This window comes from Gobio gobio (genome assembly GCF_949357685.1).
Source record: "Gobio gobio genome assembly, chromosome: 17".
Taxonomy (NCBI): Eukaryota; Metazoa; Chordata; class Actinopteri; order Cypriniformes; family Gobionidae; genus Gobio; species Gobio gobio.
In genome coordinates this window covers 19,611,639-19,639,210 of record NC_137110.1, presented here as the reverse complement: position 1 = coordinate 19,639,210, position 27,572 = coordinate 19,611,639, and the positions used below count along the sequence as shown (strand labels likewise).

The 27,572-nt window shown below is 36.7% G+C and overlaps 1 protein-coding gene across 4 annotated transcripts in view; it reads right to left on the bottom strand.

The window, feature by feature from the left end:
- Positions 1-27,572, bottom strand: part of mast2 (microtubule associated serine/threonine kinase 2) — a 175,887-nt gene that overhangs the window by 95,930 nt on the left and 52,385 nt on the right. For all 4 annotated transcript variants that reach the window (XM_079841679.1, XM_079841680.1, XM_079841682.1 and 1 more), the window contains exon 3: positions 25,919-26,064. In XM_079841679.1, coding sequence (XP_079697805.1) covers positions 25,919-26,064 — 146 coding nt within the window. The remainder of the gene's footprint in view (positions 1-25,918; positions 26,065-27,572) is intronic.

Below are 27,572 nucleotides of genomic sequence, written 5' to 3'. Positions count from 1 at the left end.
TTATACTTAACCTCGTTCTGATGTTAGAGAATTTGGAGTAATCTAAACGAGCGGCTGCATGCACAAGGTTAGTCATTTGCATAAAACACACCCAAACCATCTCCATTTAAGGGCTTTCCGCACACGCTTTCCTTACAGCCTTTCGTCACTCTCGTCAAACTTGCCGCTGTTCGCAGACGCGATCTTGTCACGGATCCTCGAGCAATGCCAAATCTCTCCAGTTCTCACAATAAACACCTTTTATAAAGACCCAGATTACAGAGCTCTCATTAGCCAGCTGTACATACGCGTATATCTGCGTTATTCAGAGAAACCTCGCAGCTGAAGCTATAACGCAGCTTTTCTTACTCTTTAACTTTACATGATCAAATGTATTTAAGATTAAATTAAATTGTATTACTTAATTCATTATATAATTTTTTTAATTGATTATATAATACAATTAATGCAATGTACTTCAATGTAATTATAGTCATGTTAGGATGAAATATAACTTCTTAACACGAATATAAAACCTTACAAAGAAAGTTATTTTTACGTACATGTGCTTTCAGTTGTTCCTATATATTTTCGTAAAATTCAGAAAAAAATTGCAATGAAATCTTTCAACTGAATTGTGATTTGTTCTTAAAATCGTTCGTACGCATGCTTAGTGAATGAGACCCATTAAGTTTATTATAAGCATGCACTGCATCCATATAAAAGCAAGGTGGATTTATGCTGTCAATGTGTTTATAGCTGATCAGCTGGGGAAAAAATGGCTTCCAAAGTGACTCCAACTATATCTATCCTTTTTTTATTTCTATAGTTGTGGAGTGGACTTCACAACAATTCTTCACACTGAACTGAACTGGCATACTGATTTCTATGGAAATACAGCAGTATTGAATATATGGCATAGTATACACACAGATTATATACTATATTCAGTTGTAGCAGTTTCTTCGGTCACATTTCAAATTACATGTGAACAAGTCAGTGTGTTTGTGAACTACAGTTCTCATTGAGTTGAGAAGTGATGTTCCTGCACCATTCGCTGGGCACGTAATGAGGGAGTCAGGGAGGGCTAAAAGCAAACTTGACAGCAGAAATGGATGTCATTAATCTAGTGTGCCATTACAAATATGTGATAGATACCACAAACAAAAACATTTAGACCTACCCAAGGGAAAGAGGAAAGCAAAAATTAATTTGATTCAGCATCTAGCTACGGGACAACATTTCTGTAAAATCAAATCTTATTCCGGAGCTGCCAGGGTTATAATGTGTGTGCCTACTAAGCACTAAACCATAAATTAATGATTAAAACATAGACATGAACTCTTAATTAGCATTTAAGGAATGAAGACTGATATAAAATACTAATTTAAAGACAATACAAAGAGTTAATCTGCTTCATTTAGAAGCAAAAAAATTAATGTGAACAATGCACTCTGGAAAGTGAAATTGGATGTTTTTAAATCTATACAACCAGTGCACTGAATTGCACAATTTGAATTCCCAGCCCACTGAATGTCAAAGATGTTCAAACAAAACCAGACGTCATCTGATGCCACTTCAGCGGTCACACAGTGATGAGAGGCCTGTTGAGGGCAGGTTCTGATTAGAGAGCTGATCAGACTGCAGTAGAGGGTGTTATCAAGGGCTAAAAAGAGAGGGTCATGTCACAAAGTATTTGTGAAGAGCAGACACGGGCTGATTCCAAGAAACAGCATCGTCAGGGGCACTTAATAAGAAGTGCTGAGCAAGCTTCGGGCCCAAAAAAACCCCACATAAGCCATCTTTTTAACTTGGTGGCCTAAGTTTGAATCATGGGTGAGTGTGTGTGCTGAACATGACTGCTTTTGAATGTACGTACATGCATACATAGCACAAGTTTATTTATCACTCACATCCTTTATCATGTATCACTTGTATTAATGCATCTATTCACGTTAACAGTGCAATTAGTTAACATTAGTTAGCTTTACTGTTTTTGTAAGGTTATATACTGTACATATTTACATTAGTTTGCGTAGCAGTTGACACGCTAAGGATGAACATTTCTAACTCACCATCTTACCCTAAAGGTGAAAATGCTTTTGTGTACCTTATCAACATTATTTAATAAGCCATTGATTTTGGGCTGTTGGTAAACAAAATTCTAAAGTGGAAACTATCTGAACATCAACGGATAGGTTGTTCATGTTTATATGCACTTTACAATCATTACTTACATTCAACAAAGCATTTATTAATGGTTTTTGAGACCCTTATTGTAAAGTGTACACTATTACAACATTAACTGATGTGTTACTAACGTTTGTAGACTCTTTATTAACATGACTTGCCATTAACAAAGCATTTATTATTATTTACTGCTTTGTAATGAACCTACAAATGTTAACACAACGGTTGATGTTGAAATAGTGTACACTTGATCGGGCCCTTGATCGTTAGTGTTTTTTTTAATCATTACTTTATTAGCCTAATTGGGTGGGCAGAAAGCTATGCCATAATCAAAAATAACATATATTTTTAGCAAAGTAATACTACAACTACAACAAATGTGTACAAAGTTGCACAAGTCAGGATTAGCCTAAAAATGCGTGTTAAACTCACAGCACACGCAGTGATGAAGCGCAGCATTCAGAAACGCTCCGAGACGCCAGTCATGAGCTGCTCACATTAACACTGCCCATTGCTTAACTAGTTTATTTCTTTTCTTAACTAGAATTTAAAGAAAAGTAGACATTTCAAGCTTTCTATACACATATTTCTCATGTCTGTGAGGCAAGTAGCCTTCTGAGTTTCGTTTATGAGACGGACTCCAGCTCATGTGCAATGCATGTGATCGCTCCCGCGACTTCATCTCACCCTTATAATCTGCTATTACTCTATTTGCTTGTTATTTATTAAATCCAAGCAATTGGCTCACGAAACCTTGATTAAAATTAAGATACAATTTATACAAAACGAAATTCATTTTAAAGAAGGGCTACATACAAACAAAACTTAATATTAAACAAAATATAATAACCACCAAAATCATTTCTGACCCACTCGCATCTTTGCACTTTTCATAATCAGATAAAATGTAAAAATAACATTATAATATTTAAACATAAATATTAAACAAAATACATTGTTTAATGGCTACAACAAGTAGGCCTATAGAAGGGTACAGTACAGATGCATGTCATGTCTGAGCGGGATTTGAGCGAGCATCGTTTTACCAGTGAACGGTTCATGAGCGCGCGCGGCTGCATTGAGCGGATTATTGAGCTGAGCGTCACACCCGTCCGCTTCGCTCATTACAGGCTTGTTCTCAGAACGCCCACGTATTAAAAAATGGTCGGGTTTAAATCGGGCTCGGGCTCATAATTATAGTTAATGTGTCGGGCCGGGCTCGGACACAACGTGCACGGGCTCGGGTAGGGTCGGGCTTGATTTTTTGAGCCCGATCTAAGCTCTAGTACACTTGATAATAAGGTTCTCAAAAACCATTAATACATGCTTTGTTTTATAATGTTGATAAGGTACACAACATCATGTTCAACTTTAGAGTAAGACGGTGAGTTAGAAATGTTCTTCTCTGACACACAATCCTTAGTGTGTCAAGTGCTACGTAAACTAATGAAAATATGTACAGTAAGATAACCTTACAAAAACAGTTAAGCTACAGGCATTGTTCAAGGTTAGTTCATGTTAACTAATGCATTAACTAATGTTAACTAAAACAACCTTATTGTAAAGTGTTACCATATATGGATATAATATGGTACCAGTAAGACAGGTTTTTTTTTTTTCCCGAAAAAGAAATTAATACTTTTATTCAGCAAGGCTGCATTAAACATTTATGTCTTTATTAGTGCTGTCAATGGTTTCAAAAATAACAAATGAATCACACATTTGTCTGTAATTAATAGCAATTAATCGTACCTAACATTAAAGTTAATAAATATTTTATATTACAAGTTTTTTGTTTAGTTTTTTCAAGCACCAAATCAGCAAAGAATGATTTTTGAAGGATCGAAGACTGGAGTAATGGCTGTGGAAAACATTAACCTCTAACCTCCTTCCTTCATGTGCACAACTCAAACAAAAAACAAACAATCTTCCACTAGTTTCACAATGATGTAAGCATTTTGACAAACAGAGAGAACATTAAGATAGGAGATCAAGATTTTTTTTTTTCTCTTTTCTTATCTCATTACCACTGAAAAGCTTGTCATTCAACTCAAAAGCTGTCAGTCAGCTTTCTTATCCAAGCAGTAGACAGTAGGAATAGGTTTAATAAATGCCACAATGAAGAGTTAACATCTTGTTGATAAAACAGAAAAAAGAAGTTGACAGAAAGGCTAGAGACTATACAACACAGCTGTTTCAAGTTTTTTCATAAGGATCAATGTGAAATGTGAAGACACTTGGATTGTTTGCCAGTACAAGCTCTGTCAAAGCCCACCAATAGCATATCTCATATCACATGCACAGTAATAAGGTTTAGCCTACTTTTGCATGACTATTTACAAAGAACAATTCTGTTTCAACAAAACATTGTCATGAGGGGAGAGATTATCATGTTTGTCAGATGAAGGCCTGGAGCAGAGCACTCTATTCTTAAAAAAACAACAACATTAAGCTAGAAAAGTTGATTTAAAAACAAACAAACCGTTTTCTCTGCCGAGAAAAGCAAATGAATAAAGAGGTGCAGAGAGGACATTGTTTTGTAGGCTGAATAATCCTTTTAGTACTTCTGGTTTCTTCATCCTGAAGTCAATGGGTTTTTAAAACAGGTTTTTGGTTAAATATCTGAAAAGGGCTGTGATAAACCTGAGCTCACTATATTTTCATGTTTTATTTTATGACATAAAATACATCAGTAATACCCCCTTGTGATTTGTAAAAGCTTTTACTTGTCAAAAAAGGTTGCTAACAAGTGGCTAAATGGGACTACAGAGGTTGTCGAGGACATTCAATTTTTAAAGCCTCATTGTGTTTATAATCACACTCTTGCAAACTCAAACTTTCAGGGAAAGTGTTTTTTAAATAAAGACTGAAAAAGTTTTTCAGAAGTGGAGATCGTTTATAGCCTATGTTTAGCTTTATACTTCTGCCATTTGTATTTAGACTTCAAAATTCATAGTTGTGTTCATTTGTGAAGATGATCATGAACAAATCATGTAAGAATCATAAGCATTTGTTGGTCACAGAGCTTATTTTCAACAATACTCTAAAAGCCAATGATAACATATTGTGTTTTTGTCAAGGGAACCAGGGTGATGCTAGCTTACAGGTTGTCCTACAAAACACCATCACAGCAGCACTCTATAACCATACACTTTAGCTGCCTATTCATCTACATTAAAGGGTTAGTTCACCCAAAAATGAAAATTCTGTCATTAATTACTTACCCTCATGTCGTTCGACACCCGTGAGACCTCCGTTCGTCTTCGGAACAAAAATGAAGATATTTTAGTTGAAATCTGATGGCTCTGAAAGGCCTCCATTGGCACAATGCACTTTACACTCTCAAGACCCTTAAAAGGTACTAAAGACGTCGTTACAAAGTCCATCTCACTACAGTGGTTCTACAATAACTGTATGAATCGGCGAGAATAGTTTTTGTGCGCAAAAAAACCCTAAATAACGACTTATATAGTGATGACGATTTCAAAACACGGCCTCGTGAAGCTTCGAAGCGTTATGAATCAGTGAGTCGAATGAGCAGTTTGGATCGCCAAATTTCAGCAGTTTGGCGGTTTGACACGCGATCCGAATCATGATTCGACTCACTGATTCATAACGCTTCAAAGCTTCATGAGGCCGTGTTTTGAAATCGTCATCACTATGCAAGTCGTTATTTAGGGTTTTTTTGCACACAAAAACCATTCTCACCGATTCATAAAGTTATTGTAGAACCACTGTAGTGAGATGGACTTTGTAATGACGTCTTTAGTACCTTTTAAGGGTCTTGAGAGTGAACCGTGCATTGTGCCAATGGAGGCCTTTCAGAGCCATCAGATTTCAACTAAAATATCTTCATTTGTGTTCCGAAGACGAACGGCGGTCTTACGGGTGTCGAACGACATGAGGGTAAGTAATTAATGACAGAATTTTCATTTTTGGGTGAACTAACCCTTTAAAAATCAACCACATGCACATATAGTAACATCTGCTTCAACCTGAAGGGTTAAGGAACAATAAATTGATCCGCAAAGTTGATATGCTCAGGGAGTGCATGTTGCAAGTTTTCAGTCACTTGCATCATTTTTCCAATCTTGTACCTATAAAAAAAGAGATTGTTTTACTGCTCTCAAACCCGCACTGGGAGTTGTATCTCCAGCTAAGCACTTTCTTAAAGGATGTTCTTGGGTTTGGTAAGCAGCCAGACCCTCAATGCCAGACTTCATCCACCATCAGCAAGGCTCATCTATCATTGCTCACAATATAAAGACAACTTATTCACCTGCACCATAGCAGTTGCAGGGTCCCTAGTTTTAACTAGGGATGCATCAAGCGCTTGATTAAAGCTAAAGGGATCCTTCAACAAAAAATTTACTCAACCTTATGTCATTCTCTCTTCTGCAGCACACTAAAGGTGAAGAACATTTGAAGAATGGTAACCTAACAGTTCTGGTTACCATTGACTTCCATTGTATAGACAAAAAACACTGAGACATTCGAAATCCCTTCTTTTATGTCCCACAGAAGAAAGTAAGTCAGGCATACAGGCATGAAATAACATGAGGGGACAGGGGAGTAAATATGAATTTTTTTTTGGCTGAAATATCCCTTTAAATAATCAGGACTGGTCGACCTTTTCATATGACAAGAAGTTGGTCTTTCGAATGTAAAAATCGCATTTGGATACTTTACCCTAAACAACATATGTATGAAAAGTTGATTTCAGGCTAAAAGTAAAAAAAAAAGAAAATCAGACTTGAATAAAGTATTCTAGAACACTGCATCATATGCATCTATTTGTAAGTTTACATATTTCATTTAACTTTTTATTTTAGCATTCACCTCAAGTAAACTCTACAGCTGAGCTCTCAGGTTAAGCCAAAGCACAAGACTGTGTGTACCATCAGAGCCTAAAAAACAACTCTCAGCTGGAGAGCTCAGTGTCTCAGGGTGCTAGCCAGAAAGAGGCAGAACAACAAAAACCTCGAAATGACTGTCTGGAGGCCCAAAAACCTTGCTGGCAGGAAAATGCATCCACATTAAATTTGTAGCATCTGAGAAAATGCAATAATTATTAATGGCTTAGAGTGTAAGTCAATAGCAGCCTGTAGGACACTGATGGATTGGCAAAGAACAGTTTATCTAATGATACACACACACACACACACACACACACACACACAAACAGATAGATAGATACACACACACACACACACACACACACACACACACACACACACACACACACACACACACACACACACACACACACACACACACACACACACACACACACACACACACACACACACACACACACACACACACACACACACACACACACACACACACACATATATACACACATTATATATATATATATATATATATATATATATATATATATATATATATATATATATATATATATATATATATATATATATATATATATATATATATATATATATAAAAATAAATAAATATACACACACACACACACACAAGCATGGGAGGTAAGAGGATCTCAGAGGATGAACTGATCAATACAGCACAAATAACAACACTGGAAACTCTGTGATGGGTCAAGATCACAGGGAAGGGAAGAAAGGAGGAGAAAGGCAATTTATCTGATGTACAAATAATACGGAGTCTACAAAGGAATCAATAGAGTATAGATTATTCTCTAGGTATCAATTCTATACACAGACTGAAAATTTGATCCAGCCACCTCAACTGAACTCAAAGAATCAATTCATCTGATTTCAGCCCATATTCCTGTCAGTAGGCATCTGAGCCAATGAATGAAAAACAATCACATCAAATTATTTGTCAATGTTCATGAAAGTTTTAGGGAAAAATGGCCCTTGGAGAGAATCGAATGATAACATTGCTATGTAGGTGCAAATGCCACAGAAGATATTTCAGCCAAAAAAAAAAAGTTCTGTCTGTGCATTAATTGGAAGTTGGTGGGGGTTCACCATCACTGTGATAAATGAGATGCCTTTTAGCGAAATAACTATCCTGACAGACAAGCAATAGAAGTGAATCACCAAGACGAAGTATGATGTCATTTTATATTGGATGCTTAATAGCTCTCACTTAATTAAAACTCATCTATGTATAAATCACAGTGCAAACTCAAATTTATGTAGAGGCAGAGGACATGTTAACAGCTGCTGAAGTCAACTTAATCTGTGCTTATATTGCACAAGATTACCTAAATTTAAAGTTCTTGATCAAACAGTCAGGCAACATAAAATATGTTCTATTAGAATCACAAAAACATAATCACAAAATTACTGATTATTTCCTGAATACACTGCAGCCTTAGCGATGAGTCTCTTTCATCGTCTTGCCTCATTATAGAAAATAGAGCAACACAACCAACTCTGTCATTATGACATATTTCCCCTCTCTTTATGGTTCTCCAGTGAAAAGCTTCACAGAGATGCTTTATTCCTTACTGCAACATTATTTTTTCTGTTTTTCAATGTAGCACTTTTTTCCTACAGCTGAAAAGCCTAATAGCAGCCTAACAAGCGTCTGGAGGGATGTAAATGTAAAAGTGGAGCTTGTTTATCTCATTGTATGTTTTTTTCTTAGACCTTGGGCTGATAGGAAAACTCAACTTTGAAAGCATGAGACTCCACAGCGCTGGACGGTAGTTCATTTGACCAGACTTTCCATGGGGTGGCTCTACCATTGCACCAACCACAGCTCTGCTTACATACAACTAAATTAAACCAGCAGCGAGTAACACGGGACTGACATGCATCTGCAACAGCACTGTTTATTGTGCAGATTACAAATATCAAACAACTTGTCCCAATGGGGTGAGCTAATTTACACAGTCTTACAGTGACATTCAATGAGGCACAGGGCTGGCTGCTGTATTGACAGACAGTCTGAAGCTACAAGCGGGTTAATTAAAAGGGAGACATCAGTTCCTCCCTGGCTGATCCAGACTTGACTCAATCAATCACTGTACAAACTCAATAACTGTTTTTCTGGCCCATCACATCCTGTTTGAGAGCATCTGATCACTGAGCACTGCCTCAATATATTTAAACTCATATTTGGATCTACGCTCCAAAAACCATAATGAATAATGAATGAGGGTGTCTCAGGGGGGTCAGCAGTATGTTTAGAAACCTTGTTTTTGTCTTCAATAAGAATCAAGACAGCATAAGAAAAAATATGATTTTAATATCATTATATTAAACTACAGATCTTTCTAAAAAAAAAAAAAAAATCCATTGCAAATTACATTATCAGCATTTCAACATCATTGTATTATACTGACAAAGCCAACTCAAATTTGTTGGATTTCAAATTTAGTCCCGGAAACTGATATACACTTCTGCTATTTGATACAACTACCTAGAGCTATGTAAATGCATATAAGGTCAAGGCTGGATGTGACCAGACATGCAGAGGATTCAATCTGTTTAAATAAATAAATAAGTCTCAACCCTCAAATCTTGCAATTGATTGTAAGTGAGAGTGACACAAAGAAAAATGAAATGCGAATCAATTCACAAAGAGACAACATTCACAACAGCCCTGACAGTTTCCACGGCAACCTCACGTGGCTTTTATCTATGGCAGTGTTGGCTAAAGAAATAGATCTGATCTATGAGTGAAATGGCATTCAGGTAGAGCTGACCAATAAGCACCTGATGCCAAAGCACAGACAGCCACCAACAAAGATAAATGACATGCAGGAGAAAGAGAAAGTTACTGATACAAGTGGGAAGTAAAGCATCAAATTAATTAAAGCAACTAAGACAAAAAAAAGCATGATATAGAGACCTCTTAATAACAGTTAACAGTTTCATTTGGCAACGGATTGGTGTCAATATTAAGATTAAGATCTTGACCCCACATTACCTGCAGATATATTGAATATTAACATCATAAATAAAAGATTTGCTGCCAATATAACAACTCAAGAGTATGAAAATGTTAAGTCTGATGTTTTAATAGTGTCTGTAACAAAAATTTTGTAACATAATTGGCATTATATCATTTGAATCAACCTCAACTCAACCTGTCCGTTTCTACAAATAAATTCGAAATGCATGTATTCTATACTGTATATTGTCAAAGGGATGAAAAATATTGAGATATAATTTGTTACATCACCCAGCCCTAATTTTTTACAGCATAACTGACAGAAAATGTTATATCTACACTGTAAAATCCAACAGTGATTCTAACTAACACGTTTTAGTTAACTTTACTTAATGTCTTAACTTAATTGTAAAAATCTAGTAATCTATACTATTCACATACTATCCCTTGTCTACTCAGAAAACCCAAATTAAGAATATTTGATTGGTTTGAGTGCCATTTTGTAAAGCAAACAAAAAAAACTCACCATTATGGTGATCAGTGTTCCCTTTGGTTGGGCACTTGGAACATTCATATTACTGTAATTATCTGATGCAGCGATGCAACAATAAACCACAGTTATTCAGTCCCTCCAGAAAAACGCGATTATGCGATCGCGTGATTTAACGCATAATCAGCCAAAGTCCGCATATTCATGCGGGGGCCGCATTTTTTCAAATACGCCGCACTTTCGCCGCATAAATTGCCTATTTCCGCGTGCAAAATATGCGGGGCTATCATGATTTCATAATCCCCGCATTATCGTTGCAAAAAAAGTCATATATATTAGCAGAAAGTTGAAAAATTTTCGTTTACTTCACACAAGAGCCGCCATTTCCGCCTATTGCCATGGGAACGTTTTGAAGTGACGTGATTACCCGACGCGAACGTCATCGAAAAGCTTCAAACCCCGTGGAGAAACCATAGATACCGGTGAAACCATGATGAAGCACAAACTCCCATTGGCCAACAAAAATAACAGCAAAAGAGCAAAGCAGTTTCCCTGTGTGCTGACTGATTTCAAAACACAGCATCATGAAGCTTTGAAGCGTTATGAATCAATGAGTCGATTCAGCGGTTTGAAGCGTTATGAATCAATGAGTTGATTCAGCGGTTTGAAGCGTTATGAATCAATGAGTCGATTCAGCGGGTTGGATCGCCAAAGTCACGTATTTCAGCAGTTTGACACGCGATCCGAATCATGAATCGACTCGATGATTCATAGCATCATGATGTTGTGTTTTGAAATCAGTCATCACTATATAAGTCGTTATTTAGTTTTTTTTGCACACAATAACTATTATCGTCGCTTCATAAAGTTATTGTAGAACCACTGTAGTGAGATGGACTTTGTAACGACGTCTTTAGTAGGCTACCTTTTATGGGTCTTGAGAGTGTACATTGTGCCAATGGAGGCCTTTCTGAGCCATCGGAATTCAACTAAAATATCTTAATTTGTGTCCAACAACAAAGGGAAGTCATTAATGACAGAATTTTCATTTTTAGGTGAACTAACCCTTTAAGAGATTGCACTTTGTGCATTGGAAGCACTCAAATGTCTGTTTTGTATAGCGACATCTGTAAAACAGGAAGTTATTTATAAAATTTTTCAGAAGTTGTAGCATATTCCTTTTGTAAAGCTACAGAACTTGATTGACTAAATGTTTTGTAAATTTGAGCCATTATTAAGGTCTTCAATAAAACAAGATGAGAACTTAAATATTCCAGCACTTTCTGTGATGTAGTGCTTTTTTTCTCTTTCTCATCAAAAGGCAGTTTTTGCAAGTTCCCGCAATTTTATCGCATAAAATTGCAAAAATATCCCGCATTTTTCATCGCATTTTTTAAGAAAACGTGCCGCATAATCAAGGATTTTTGCCCGCAACAATCACAAAAAAAAGCTGCATTTTTCTGGAAGGACTGGTTATTTGGTTTCAAAGGAAGAGAAGTAATAAATAGGTTGCTTTTAAAAGTTGACCTATCTTCTGACTGAATAACTAACTAGGTAATGATTTAGTCAGAAATTAGGTCACCTTTTCAAATTAACCTATGTAATATTTCCTTTTATATCGTATAATGATCGTTTACATAAAAACCTGTGAAACTTTTAATTGGGTTGATATCATCCCTCTATATTTGTAAAAAAATATCATGCTTGAGTCACACACAGACTTCAACATTCAGCATGCAAAACACAACAATGGTAACATCTATGGTAGCTATACTAAGTCAAGAGTAAATCTAAAGTAAAAGATCAAGCACTGTACAGTTCTTTTTTAGTTACTACTAGAACTACAATAACTGAGCATTTGTCAGTACAACATGCTATTCCTATTTCACTTGTTTTTTTAAGGCAATCGGTTTGAATGTTTGTTTTTTAAAGTAAGTCTAACTAATTCGATTTTACGGTGTAGATCAGCTGTCTCAAGATTTGACATCTCAGCTACCTGCTAAATGAACATGGTTCAAGCACAGAGTCTGCTGGGGAAAAAGTGAAACATAAATAGGGCAATAAAGATGCAGACAAACAGAAATGCTAACGGCTTTATACATGTAAAGTGATATCATTCACCTACATAGCAAAAGGTTAACACAACCCAGTCAAACCAAAGCCTTAGGCACAGACAATCATCTGCCAACATCGACTGCTTTGAGCAAGGAAATCTATTGGCAAACTAATAGATTTATCCATATCAAGACAGCTGCATACTTTGAAAGCAGACACACAAACCATATAGTCCAGCCTTTTATCACAAGAAAGCAAACCGTGTACATAGCATAACACATTGTGCATGTAGTAAATACACAGATCCTTGAACAGATGGGTTGTGAGATCAGCAGGTGAGCTGAAACAGACATCGGTTCTTGCCTTAAGGCAGAAATACAGTCCACCACTGACAGCAATTAAACGCCCTCCCTGAGCACCCAGCTAATGCATTTCAAATCAAGCTCTCACAAAAACCATATCAAGCAGGCTATTAAAGTACATAAACACTTTATACAACACTTACTTTAATTGAACCACACACTAATTGCGCCTCATACATTAAATGCATGAACGCAAAGGAACAAGGTTGTAATGGGGCAAAATAAAACATCTCAAAAACAAGACAAAAGTACGACAACAATACAAGAGACAAGGAAAGAGAGAATACTACTATATATGACAGTCTAGCTAAAAGCACTTGTTAAGCCTCTTGAGAGGAATGATAGCTATTTCTATCTCAAACCATTTTCAAAACTGGCAAAGATACCCCAAGACCTAACGCCTTGTTGGAGGAGAGAGATGGAGAGAGACGAAGAGTGAATGATTTTTAGGCTGGTATGGGATCATAGTCTCAGTTGGGAAGAGGTGTGTCAGCTGATAGGATGTCATGGAAAACAAAGGGTGTAAGGAAAATAATTAACATTTTTCTAGTATTATTCCACAAAGAAATTTTGTAAAATTTCCCCAGAAAAATGTAAAAATCTAGTTAAAATGTTAAGTGTGCAATGTCTAATGGTGTGACGTCAAAGTCTTTTATGCTCTCCAAAGCTGCATTTATTTGAATATGAAAAAAACTGTAAAATTGTGAAATATATATTTTAAAATGTAATGTATTCCTGTGATGGCAAAGTTTCATTTTCAGCATCATTACTCCAGGCCTCAGTGTCACATAATACTTAAATCATTCTAATATGCTATTGCACAAGAAACATTTCTTCTTATCATTAATTTTGAAAAACGTTTAGTAATAATCGTAATATTTTTTGCGGAAACTGAGATTTATGTAATATGTAATATTGTAGTATCTATGTAATAATGTATTTAGTCCTAACTGTCACTACTGATCTATTATTACTTTTTTTTTAACTGAACCAGAGTTGCCAAGTAGGGCTTGTAGTTGTCTACGCATTTTACGCTGGAATAGGAAAAAGTATTTTTTCCACAAAAAAAACAAAACAATATTCTACACTTTTTTGTAATTCATTAAAAGTGTAAAAACGACATACCTCTTGAGAGGAATAAAAGGTTTTATGCCTTATTACTTGTGCCTGTCAATCTCAGAGTCTGTCAGTAACAGTGGCAGAAGGATCAAAGAGCATGAATGCAATCCCTATAATGTTAATTATGGCACCTGCAGAAAATATGGAGAAAATTCACTGCACAGCCCTTGCTTAGCATCAAAACACAAAGAGAAAAGGATTTCCTTTAGGAATGTGACTTGTTTAAGTCCTCCAACAGCACTGGAGCTCATAGTCCTTGAGAAACAGACATGGGAATAAGAAAAACAGGAACAAGAGAGCTTGCAAAAACAAAGCGTAAACCTCGTCAGCCAATTATTTTTGGAAAATGAGTTGCCGGAAGCCAAGAGTAATGTTGTACTGTGTTTATTGACTTTGTGCTCCAAATGTGCACTGATCTCAAGCAGACGCGTTTAATTTTTCATATGCATCTTAATTGCTATCTGGACTCAGTCAACCAGAATCTCACCATGGGCAGAGGCAAGACAAAAGGGCTGTGTGAGTCCTGTGGAGACCTGGGTAATTAACTCAATTTGGATCAGCTCGTTCGAAAGGAGCAGCCGGTATAGCAAGTCTCAATCATGTGCCTTAAAATTAATTCAACAAAATAACTGCGACTGAAACAGACATATAAGCTTGCATTGATAAAGCTTGGATATTAATGACTAACAGCGCATTCAGGACCAGCTCATAATTATGAGGTCCAAAGCGGTCATTTCAGCTAAAGAACTCTTCATATTCTGACCAATTAAAGTATGAATCCTGCCCCTGTGTGCGTTTTAAAAGGTCACAGTTTTGACAAATGAGGATAAGAACATGTTAGAAAGAGAAAAATACAGCAAGAGGAGGCGATGACAGCCGAGACAGTGGGAAGAAAGAAGAGGAGGCAAGAAATTAAGCACATTTTAGCAAAAATATATATATATTTTTTGCACTTTTCAAAAGAAAACATTAGCGTAGAAAAAGGTCTGTTCTTGTGCCTTTTTAAAGGGGACCGATTAGGCCCCTTTTACCAAGATGTAAAATAAGTCTCTGATATCCCCAGAGAGTGTAAATGTAGTTTTAGCTCAAAACATACCCCACAGATAATTTTTTATAGCATGTTAAAATTGCCACTTTTTGGGGGTGAGCAAAAACACACTGTTTGTGTGTGTCCCGTTAAATGCAATTGAGCTTGTGCTCCCGTCCCCCTTTCAAGAAGAGGGTGGAGCTTCAAGAGCTCATGCTCCAGCATACCGGCAACAACAAAACAGGACAATCTCATGCAATAAAAATGTCAGAAGCAGTGTGTAGCCTTAAATGTTCACACCGGAGTCGGACAATGATGCCTACAGAGTCAGAGAATATATTCTGCATGGAGATAGAACAGGTATAGTTTAGTTTCATTACGGTTATAACTACAACTGTGTATTTGTCTGTACGAATACGTGTACTGTTACACCCCTAATACTATACCATTCGTTTATTGGTGCTTGCACTGCATGGGCATCTATTTATTTGCTTCAGCCCTAAGCATGCAAGTCTGAACAGGAATTTTAAGTAGAAAACACTACGATCTCTTTTTTTTTCAGTATGTAGATAATGTTTGTTAGGCGGATTGTTTTTTGGGAGCTGAACCGCTTACATAAGACACAGGCAGCACAGTTTAGGGTTTTTGACTGCATAATTTCTTTGAGGGCCATGCTGCAACCCTGTTGTAGCCTAAATGCATTCTGCAGGATATAGGCTAAGTGTAGCTATCCTCAGTTTCTGACCCAAGGCGAGACCAAGTACATCTAGTCTCCTTTCAGAGATGAATTATGAATGTGCTCTGCTGGCTCGACAGGTGAAGTTATCGGGGGCAGTGAGATGAAAAGTAACACTGTGTTTTGTACGTCAGTTTTCTTTTCCTGTTTCTCTCTCTTCACTGATTGTTGAATGCTTAACCTTAAAAAAGTCAACATCACTTCCTGTGGTGACAAGGATGATGCGATCTTTGAAGTTTCTGTATTTTCCTTTTGGTTTTTCTGGAAGAATATGGAGGAAGTAAATACTGTAACAAAAAGTGCACTCAATAATATCCTAAGTCATGTCTTTGGGAATCACATTTTCCCCAATAAAAACCAGGCGAAGCCAACTTTACATTCAGTGAACATAACAGAAGCAAATTAGATATAGCACAGGATAGTTTGTGTCAGTGCTCAGGCAGCACTGTCAAAGTGAAATCGTAATAAAATCGCAATGTGAGCATGTGCGATTTCTAAACCGCAGAGAGCATGATTCCTCCACCAGCCTCCGTTCACATGTCATAAAGGGCCGTTCACACGTCACGCTTAAAAACGCGTGGAAAAACGCCGGTCGTGATGCTTTCTTCTCCTTTCAAAAAGCGATCGGGAGACACTGAGTGTGACTTAAAGAGAATGACACATTTAATATTAAAAAAATTATTTTATTTACAACACGGAAACGCCTGGAACTCAAGGAAGTGTTGTGACGCATGACACAAAAAATAAAAGACTGACAGTAGGGGTGTAACGGTACACAAAACTGACGGTTCGGTACGCATCTCGGTTTTCAAAGCCGTTGCTATGCAATCATGAGCCGCGTTCTCCATGAAAACGAGGAAGTTTCAGCAACGGTTAAATGGATTTCCAGGCCTTGCATGCACTCTGCTAATAGATATATTTATGAAGATGAGAAAAAAAAACGCCCTGTACAGCTATCATCAGCTGTTCATCCAGTTTGGCTGAGCTTTTAATGTTGTTATGGAAAGGGTGAAGCTGGTTCTTGTCACGTGACCTGAGGTGCACTTGCGGCATTCTGAAAAGTTTAGATTTTTTCATTTCGCTGTGGCACGGATACGCCTGGGAAAAAAACGAGTGTGTCGACACTCCCCAAGCGTGACACTATCCAACCGTGCTTTTATACAGTATTTAAAATAATGAACTTGAGCATGCAAAAGTCACGACACGTGAACTGTAGTGTGCAATCTGAATGTAGCGTGCCTTAATATAGCACTACCACCATTACGAAATTGAAGGAAGCACAGAAACAGGGAAGGTGAATTCAGGGCAGGATAAGGACCCGAAAAATGGGAGATGATGTATCAGAGCCAGGTAATTTGCGAGACCAGTCAACCTTTCATAATTTTAAAAATTAAATTATTTTTTTCATTTTGCAAAAGTACTATTCAATTCTTCAAGGATAAAACATTTTTAATGAGGAAAAAAACTGCATTTATTACATTATGTAAAGATGCATTCAGTACTTTCTCATTAACTTTGAAACTTTTTTATGTAAAAGCTTGGCTGTTATTTAAAGCAAAAAATGACAAGCACAACTTGCTTGATGCTTATCTAAATGACAGTTGAGCTGTCAATGCTAGCTCTTGTATTAAAATTGTATGTGCTCTTTCTGCCTGCAAGACATTCTCAAATGACATTGGCAAGATTTAGATCAGATATTTAAAAAGTGTTAAAGCCATTATTTCCCTCGAGGTACACAGCGAAATCTTGTTTTATTGTTTTGCGTCATAGATCACGATCAGGATCTGGGCCAAATGCAAAGAACATCAGATTAAAAGCCTGAAGATAGAAACAGAAGGTGCATAGCAAAAAGCAAAAACAACTGTCAGACCCACATAAAGAAAACAAGCGTGAGACTAAATACTGTAGAAACAAACAAAACAAAAAACAGATCCCAGCAGCCTCTACCGCTGCCATGAGTGTCGTCACATTGGGTTGGTTGGCAGCACAGTGGAGGGCCTTTCAAGTAATTATTCATAATTGCCTTTTGAATATTTAATCCTGTATATAGTCACTCACTTCAGTTGTTTGTGACCTCAATGATGGGAGATGAGCGATCATTCTGGTTTTCTTTGTGTCCTTTTAAACCTATTGCCTCTGGGTAACATTTTTCAAACCACCAAAAATGAATCGATCAAAAAAGAGGTACAGAGGACAGCAAAAAATATATAAAGGATGGAAACAGATTTCAATATCCCATTAAAAGATTTAAGTGACAAAGGATTGACTGTGTATTCATGAGAGCCGTGGCTACTTATGTGGGCCTCCGACTGCCTATAAAAGCTCCATTAACCACACTAAAGACCAGATTCCCTGGGAGGGGAAAACAAATCACCATTTAAAATATACACAACCACTGCACAATTTAAGTCTGGTACCCTCTTACAAAAGTCACTTCAACTTCTTTAAATGTTCTTCCTAAATTGATAAAATACAATTTTAGATTTCCATGGCAGACCAGCTTTTTAAATCTTAATATAATATTTAAACATAAAGCTAGAACAACAATAACATACACAAAAAAGAAACCACAGGAATGAATTACAATTTCGCCTACAGCACTAGAACAACCCTGCATTTTTCCCCTGCCTATATGCAAATATTATGCAAATATCACAGTATGTTAATGCCACTGTTGACTTACTCCAGCCTTACTGCCATCACAAATTAGACTGAACACCAAGGGAAGAAAACAAAAAAAACGTTTTTATCCCTGAATGCGTGCCATAAAAAGATCTGAACAGACCACACTGACCTGTGCATATTTCCTACTATCCTATCCCTTAAAAAATAAGAAAGAGACAGACATATTCCCTTTAACTATAGCCGTATTATCAGTTATAATCACTTACTCTATGTCGGATGATGTTGTCAATGGCAAAACAGTCATGTACAGAGTATAGCTTTGGTCAAAAGAATTTGATGTCCTATGAAGAGCATTCATATAGAATGATGACTAATATACATATATTAAAATTCAATAATTATACAAGTATTATGTAAATATTATATGTATGCTATGTGCTTGCTAAATTGTTGTAAATGGTTGCTAGGGTACTCTGGGTGTTTGCTTCCTGCTCCAAGTCAGAAGAAACCATCCTCAAATCTCTGGTCCCTAGAAATGGCTCAGGTTCTTTCTTCAATGTAAATCTGAAGGTTAATAAGTTAAATACTTATGGTGTTTGATCAAATTTCTTATCACAATGATTAATGGCAATTCCAGCATCTTGTCTGCCCATTTTTGTTCTGCAGAACAAAAAATCTTCTGAAAACTGATCAGAATAATCTATTTGCATAATCAGTAACGGTTCACATGCAAAAAAATGTGGACAACACGCACCCCGCTCCATGTTAGGAGGTAAACACCATCTGCCTGTCCTGCATGGTTCCCTTTAAATCATTCCATCCCTGTGTCTTTCCCACACCTCACACAATAAAGCTCCACAGAAGCAGCCTGGACCTGAGGATTATGAACTACATCACCACAGGAGAAAACAACCCTGGGTCATTTCCTTCACCACACTCTCATGCCGATGAATAAGTAAGAATAACATCTTACTTGCTAGGCTGTGTGGTATTACATATATACCGTCATACCAACCTGAAATATGTCAACATGTAGAGATTTATATACATTTTAGTAGGGGTGTAACAATAATCGTAATGAAACGATTCGCGATACTGAACTCACGATACAATACTATCACGATACTTTAAGCCAAAATAAAGATACGTTTTTTAAAATTATTATTACTTCTAAGACATATGGTAACAAGTTAACAAAAAATGTACTGTTGATTAAAATGCTAAATTTGGTACGGACTTGTGGGGTGGACTTGAATAGGTTTGGCCTTGGTCCTGGTCCCCAATGCAATTGGTAAAGGTGACACCAGAATAAAAATATTCCTGATTCTGAACCGACTACATATAAATAATGTAGCCTATGCCCTTTTTTACTGGTAAAATCAGACATTTGTCATTACCAGGACCCACAAATATTTGCCCGTTTCATTATTATACAATATATATTCAACATTAAATATAGTAGTTTAACATAGTACTGTTACTTAAACTGTAAACTTGATTTTTTTCAAACGCAGTATACTCGTGCTTTCACTGCAGGCATTCGTTGGATCTCTTTTACACATACAAGCCGTGCACGCACAGACTCTCCTGGTGCTCACTATGTCCCGCCTCTCTCTCTATTAATGCAGTTACATGATAAGAATAAACCATTTACACCACTTTGACACACACGTACATTTAAACGTCTGTGTTAGTATGTGTGTTGTAAATCTGTTCATCATATGAAGCCATAGTGTCTATTCAGAAGACTTGGAGTTGTATTAGATAGATTTTTTACAATGCCTTTATGACCTTTTTTGGATATTTTAAGTTTTAGGGGAATTTAATTTAAATGGAGGGACAGAAATTTCTCAGGTTTAATAAAAAAATATCTTAATTTGTGTTTGGAAGATGAACAAAAATGTTAATAGTACTAAATAATGACAGACTTTACATTTTGGGTGAATTATACTTTATGAATACAGTAAATTGAGTCTTGGATAAAACTACCTATAATCACAAATCATACCGTTTACATCCCCGATACACACAGTCACATTTTTATATATCAAGATATCTGAAAATAACAATGTATCATCACACCTCTACATGTTAGATATGTTTGCCATCATATTTGCTATCGGGCAGGATGATCTGAACATACACAATGAGACATGTCCCAAACAAGTCAAGATGAGTTGCATAATGCGAAAAAAAATTGCACATCAGACTTTTTCATTTATTATGAATAATTGAATCTTTAAATTTGCATCTTTTAAGTTCCATATAAAAAGAGAAAATAAATGAATAAAGATTACATATCTTTCATAAATAAAGTATGTAATTGACTGGATTATCCAATAGATAATTTATATAATTAAATGACTATTAGAAAAATATTTTTTCATTTATTTTTTCATCAAAACTGTTTGATGTATTTTGATGTATACTGCTACAGTTAAAATATAGTTATACTATGGTATAAGATCGTGGTCATACAGACAGTACTGCCCACCCCTACTTACATCTACTGTGAATATAATATGTCAATAATATATGTTTATAACACAATTTCCTGATAAATAATATGCATTGCATATCTGAGAAGAGTGAGTCTACAATAGTCAAAAAAGGGTTATGTTTCATCTAGCAATTTCCTGGAAGCTGCTTTATATAGTATTGCATATAATGTGTCAAATAGATTTTCACACATATCAAAATGAATCATTTCCTTTTAAAAACACAATATATTGCTGCCTCATGATTGATATTATATTTATGATGTCGCTTGGTAGATGCGTATATTAATTTCTCATCCAGTGATTATTTGTCATACAAAACAGTGATGAATTCGATTCACATCAGGCCTTCAAATTACATTGAAATATGTTGATGCACAAACAAACTTTATATTATCCTTCATACAGCAACACATTACAAAAGAAGTTTCCTAGCAACTTTAAAAAACTGTGGACTATTACATCTTAATATCAGCATGCTACTGTTTGCTGGCATATAAATCCTAATAAGCAGCAATTAGTGTGTCCATGGCTTCTCTTTCAACAGACAAGGCCTTTTAAAGAGGGCCTGCTAAAGCACTGGCATATTAATTACCACTTTATTAGGACACCCTGCTACACTGCAGTGCTGAGTATATCATCCATAAACATAAGGGCTGAGATAATCACACAGCCCATGTGTAGCACTTCACCCATTCAAGATTTGTACCATTTAGTTCTACATCAGTGGGCAGTTGGCGCCTCTCTCTGAACAGGATGTGGGCAATGCTGCCACCTGAAGGTTAAAACAACCATGAGCATGACAGAATTCTCAGTATTGTGTCAAAGGCTTTTTCTAGATGTTCAGGAGCAATGTTGTAGAGTAAATCTACTGACACACACTGCGACTTTGCCTGTCATTTGTCAGATGCCAGGAGTGGACTTAAGGATCTAAAAATGGCAAACTCAGTATTATAGGAAATCATGAATGCTTTCCTCCTGTTTGCGGCTCTGTTTGCATTAACAGTACACATATATCTAGTAATATTATCTATTCATCAAAAGGGTTCAGTATGCCATGAAAGACAATACTAGAGCCCGACCGATTTATTGGTCTGCCGATATGAGCCTGTTGCAGATATGCCACTGATAACGTGCACCCACGTGTCTCACGAGTATTCACACAAAATAATGTCAAAATGCCTGTCTTGTCGAGTATCATCAATAAACATAGTCAGTTATGTCTTAAGTGAACGTAAACATTAAATTTGCTTTCACCGGCAGCGTTTTGTGTCATTTTCACAAGTTTCATGGCCCACAGATTATCTGAACCTGCAATTTCTCAACAAAAATAAGAACAGACCCTCGGTTTTATTCTAGCTTCATGCATTCTTTTTTATCAACACTTGAAAGTTGGTAAGTTTCGTGAAAAAAAGCAACATTTTGAGCAACAAGCTGAGAAAAATACAATTTTTGTCAAAGACTACATACAGATGAGATTCAGAAGAATGATCAAAACACAAATGGAGTAGATCGAGTCCATAAACACCCCAAAGCTTCTCAGTCCTGTAGCTCATCATGGGTAGGAGTTTCATTCAATAATAAAGCCGTTTTGATTTATATGCTGTTTAATGTTGATAATCGCGTTATTTTACATATGCATCTGCTGTTTCTGCTTTTTCTCCTGTTTTGATCAGGAGATTCTGTACTCGTTCAGGAGATGTGTAATAGCGCCCCCTACCATATAACAGTGAGAACATGGAAAGCAGGAAAATCTCGTCAAAAGCAGAAGCGTTTTCTCATAAAAGACGAGATAACAAAAGAGGAGAGGGGGGGATCACTCACTGCTCTTGACAGAATAACTTTAATAAGGGTTAAATCTATATTTATACTGTGAAGACTATGAAGTGATATTTTACATTTGATTACTATTTCTGTAGCCTACCTGAAAATCTATATGCATGAAATGCATGACATACATGAAAAACCTGAAAAGAACTGTTTCATTTGTGTATTTGTTCTGTTGTATTTATGTACAATGTATGTATATTATGTATATACTGTATAATATACAGTACCAGTCTAAAGTTTGGACACATCAGTCGGAAAGTATATATATATACAAAATTACCACACAAGATAATGGCAGGTGAAGAAAAGTACCCAATTATTAACACTTTTTACCACGTGTAACTTTTTTTGGGGGAAAAAGAAGTATGCCAGATAAACTTGTGATGGCAATTTTTCAACTGAGGGTCAGACTATCATTCTCACAAATCGATTTAAACCAAGTATTACGTGGCAGTGCCTTGTAAAATTATTTACGAACTCCAATTGTTAATCATCAAATGCCCTTTTTTACTTGAATTTTTCACAATTCCACTTGCATTTTGTGTAATTTTGGACCCTTGGTTTGCTTGTGTTGGATGGAAATATATATATATAACCAAAACGTAATAAATAAAATTCCCTTTTAGTATTTTTCCCCACTTTCAATGGTGTAGTACTAGCCATGGACAGCAGATGTAGCTATTGTACTAGGCTTTAGACTGCACAACAAATCTTCTGCACATACAGCAGATACAAGATCTCTTCAGATAAAAGGTTACCGTATATATTGCTGTAATTGACACACATAGTTTCTTTACTTCTAAACCTCCATAAACAAACACAAAGACCAGCCACACCTATCGCGGCTTCCTATCTGCCTTTTGAAATTACTGAGATATACGGACCCACTTTATATTAGGTGTCCTTAACTACTATGTACTAACATTTTAATTAATAATTTGATACATTGCACTTATTGTGTACATACATGTTTTTACATCGTACTTACATTTTGAAAAATACCTGCATGTAATTACATCTGTAATTCATTTCTGTAGTTACATTTGTAATTACACTGTTGACAATTCCCTTACACCTAACCCTACCCTTAAACTTACCCATACCATCACACCTGTCCCTAACTTTACCCGTATCCCACCTCAATATCAGCAAAGGTGTTTTGCAATACAATTTGAACACAGTAAGTACACTGTACTTATTTTTTTATGTAAGTACATAGTAGTTAAGGCCACCTAATATAAAGTGGGGCCAGATATACAATGAAAGTAAGGATCAATACAGATTATCCATGACAGTGTGACCTGACTCAGAGTCACTTCATAAGGAGTGAATTTGCATTTTTAGTGCATCTAGTCATGCATCACAAGTTGCATCAGTGGCGGTTATTTAATTTTCAGGCCTTATGTATGGTCAATGTTCAGGTTTGGTGTGTACACTAGAGCTGCAACTAACGATTATTTTTTCTGTCGACTAATCTAACGATTATTTTTTCGATTAGTCGACTAATCTAACGATTATTTTTCCAGATTAATCTTATTATTCTTTTTTACTGATTATTGTATTTCAAAGAGGGTAGTGAATTTGTATATTATTTTAACATGAAATCAATGAATGATGACAATATTAATTGTATTTCAGGAAGGGTAGTGTACATAGTGTGCCATTTTATAATGAAATATATGAACAAAAGAAGCTTTTTAAACATAATATATAATGATACTATTCATCATAAAATGTATACAGAGTAGGCCTAATTAGGAAAAGTTGTTTACTATAGTAGTTGAGTATGATTTACTTATTGATTTGTGTCAATAGTAAACGAAAATGCACTTGTATTTATCTGCAAAAGGTTCACATACAGGAGCTTTCAGCATAGTGTTAATGTATAACTAGTCGTCTATTTTGAAGATACATGTGCATAAACAACGACTAAAGCTGCCAGAAGTTTTTGCCCAAACTTCAAAGACACATTTAAATTATTAAAGCTAGAGGCATATCTTAACTTTAATGTTACTTTAATCATGTAAACTACCTATATACAACAAGTTATTATGCATATGTGTTTGGGACAGAGCGGAACCAGGTCGCATTAACAGCAGATATATGCAGCCCATAATAAATAAAAGCACGAGACGTACTGGGGTCGGAGAAGAACCCAGGAAAATGTGACCGTCTGTTGCAATACACGCGCCACGGTTCAGCTGCGCGAGAGAACACTGGCAGCAGGGTTGCCAGGTTTACACAACAAAACCCACCCATTCGTTACTCAAAACTAGCCCAAAACAAGCCCAATCGCGTTTCGGGGAGGTTCTCTGGTAAACATCGCGTTCGGGGGGTTAAATATGTGTGTTTTTTTGCTTCAACCCGCGGACATAAGACACAGCCCGCTGCAACAGTGTAGAAGTAACGTTAGCCCAATTCCGCGGAAAAAAGCGGACTTGGCAACACTGACTGCAGTGTGAAAGCTCCCGCTCTCCACGCGCACAGCTTCTGCTCTGCCACCGCGCGCAGTGTGAAACCGCCGTTACAGAGCGAACAAAGCACAGTTTTATTCGGCTTCTGTTTAAAGTACTCCCACACTTTTGAATGTCGCGGTCTGGCTTTATATGATAAATGATCATTTTCACTATGCCCGGGAGCAGAAGCTGCCATTATTCTAGATCTTCTGTTTCATTCTAGAACGTAAATAATGTGCCGCCGACGCGTCGACGCATTTCACGCACGTCGACGTATTTTCGTAGTCGACGTCATCGACGACGTCGACGCGTCGTTGCAGCCCTAGTGTACACAGGATCCAAAATTACCACACAAGATAATGGCAGGTGAAGAAAAGTACCAATTATTAACACTTTTTACCACATGTTACTTTTTTTGGGGGAAAAAGAAGTATGCCAGATAAACTTGTGATGGCAATTTTTCAACTGAGGGTCAGACTATCATTCTCACAAATCGATTTAAACCAAGAATTACATGGCAGTGCCTTGTAAAATTATTTACGAACTCCAATTGTTAATCATCAAATGCCCTTTTTTACTTGAGTTTGTCACAATTCCACTTGCATTTTGTGTAATTTTGGACCCTTGGTTTGCTTGTGTTGGATGAGATAGAGACAGATAGAGAGTGTGTGCGCATGCGTGCTGCATGTGCACTTACCAGTCCCGCAGTGAGAGAGGGGGCAGACTGGCCAAAGGACTGACTCCTCATGCGGACCAAGTTATTGGGTTCTCCTGTGTGCTGCTGCCAGGCCAGCTGACTCACTCCACCATGCATGCTGCTGGACAGAGGCAGAAGCTGCTTTCCTGTGGCACACCAAGGAAACACAGAATCAGGACATGGTCTGTACTTGTTTGTATGTGTGTCTGTGTTCTGTGGTTAAGTACCAAATCAAAGCAAAGCCACAGTTTCTCTCTGACAGCTCATCTATTTACTTCTATATATTTGATATAAATGTGAACAAAGTTCTGCAATATTTCTAGATCCAAGGCTCCAGACTGCGACCAAATGGTCTGACCTTTTTTCCTGCCAATGCGACAAAATTTTGTTAGAGGTTGCACTGGTGCCACCACCCCATTGCCCAACTGTTAAGAGCTGCCTCTTATGTTGCATTTGAGAAACACGCAACAAAAGTAAAATGAGACCTCGCTACTGGCTTGAGCTAAGCTGTCCGGATCGTTTATCAGCACAAGCAATAAAACAGTGCAGCGCGAGCTCAGAACAGGTTTATTCTCAGAACGATCTCAAGCATGCAACACTGTTACTACACAGAGCTGAGAGATTCAGTAAGAAAGTGTTTGAATTCACCGAATTATTAATAACATCTAAGCGAGATCTAGTGAAAAGCATTCAAATTCGGCACAGAATTCTCTGTTACCATAGATATCAGATCAAATAGCGCTGACGTGGAAACCAGGAGAAACATTGTGCCATGAACGAACAAGTTCCAGAATGCTTTTCAGTCCACAAATCACCAACATTCACCATGGATTTACTGTAGCAACGCTAACTGTAACTATGGTACTGCATGTGGCAGAAATAGTTGAATATTTTTACATTATTCATATCGGGGTTCGTACAACCTTTTGAGAGTAAAATTCATGCACTTTTCAAGGACTTTTAAGTGCTTCACACTTCTTCCAGCACTTCAAAGCTCTAAATATATTCAAATTTTAATGTTATTTTTAATGTGATGATTTGTTAAACAAAGTTTGTAGAACTAAAACTTTATGGCAAACAAACACTTTTACTTTAAAAAAAGACATGAAATTACCACTATAACAGTAGATGGCGGCAGAGGAGCACTTACTGACTTAGCCATTTCCAATCCTTAAAGGAACACTCCACTTTTTTTGAAAATAGGCTCATTTTACAAGTCCCCTAGAGTTAAATAGTTGAGTTTTACCGTTTTTGAATCCATTCAGCCGATCTTTGTATCTGGCGGTAGCACTTTTAGCATAGCTTAGCATACATCATTGATTCTAAACAGTCCATTAGCATCTCATTTAAAAAATGACCAAAGACACTTTAAATATTTTTCCTATTTAAAACTTGACTCTTCTACAGTTACATCGTGTGTTAAGACAAACTGAAAATGAAAAGTTGTGATTTTCTACACCTATATGGCTAGGAACTACGTTCTCATTCCTGCGAAATAGTCGCGGATCTTCGCGGCCGTACCATGGCGGCAGCGCGCAATGATTCGTTGGTATTCTGTGAAACATGGTGGTAGTATACACCTTCGACTTACTATCACAGCCCTTTACAACACACAGAACCATGGCTAATCACACAGGTAAATCCTTAACACAAT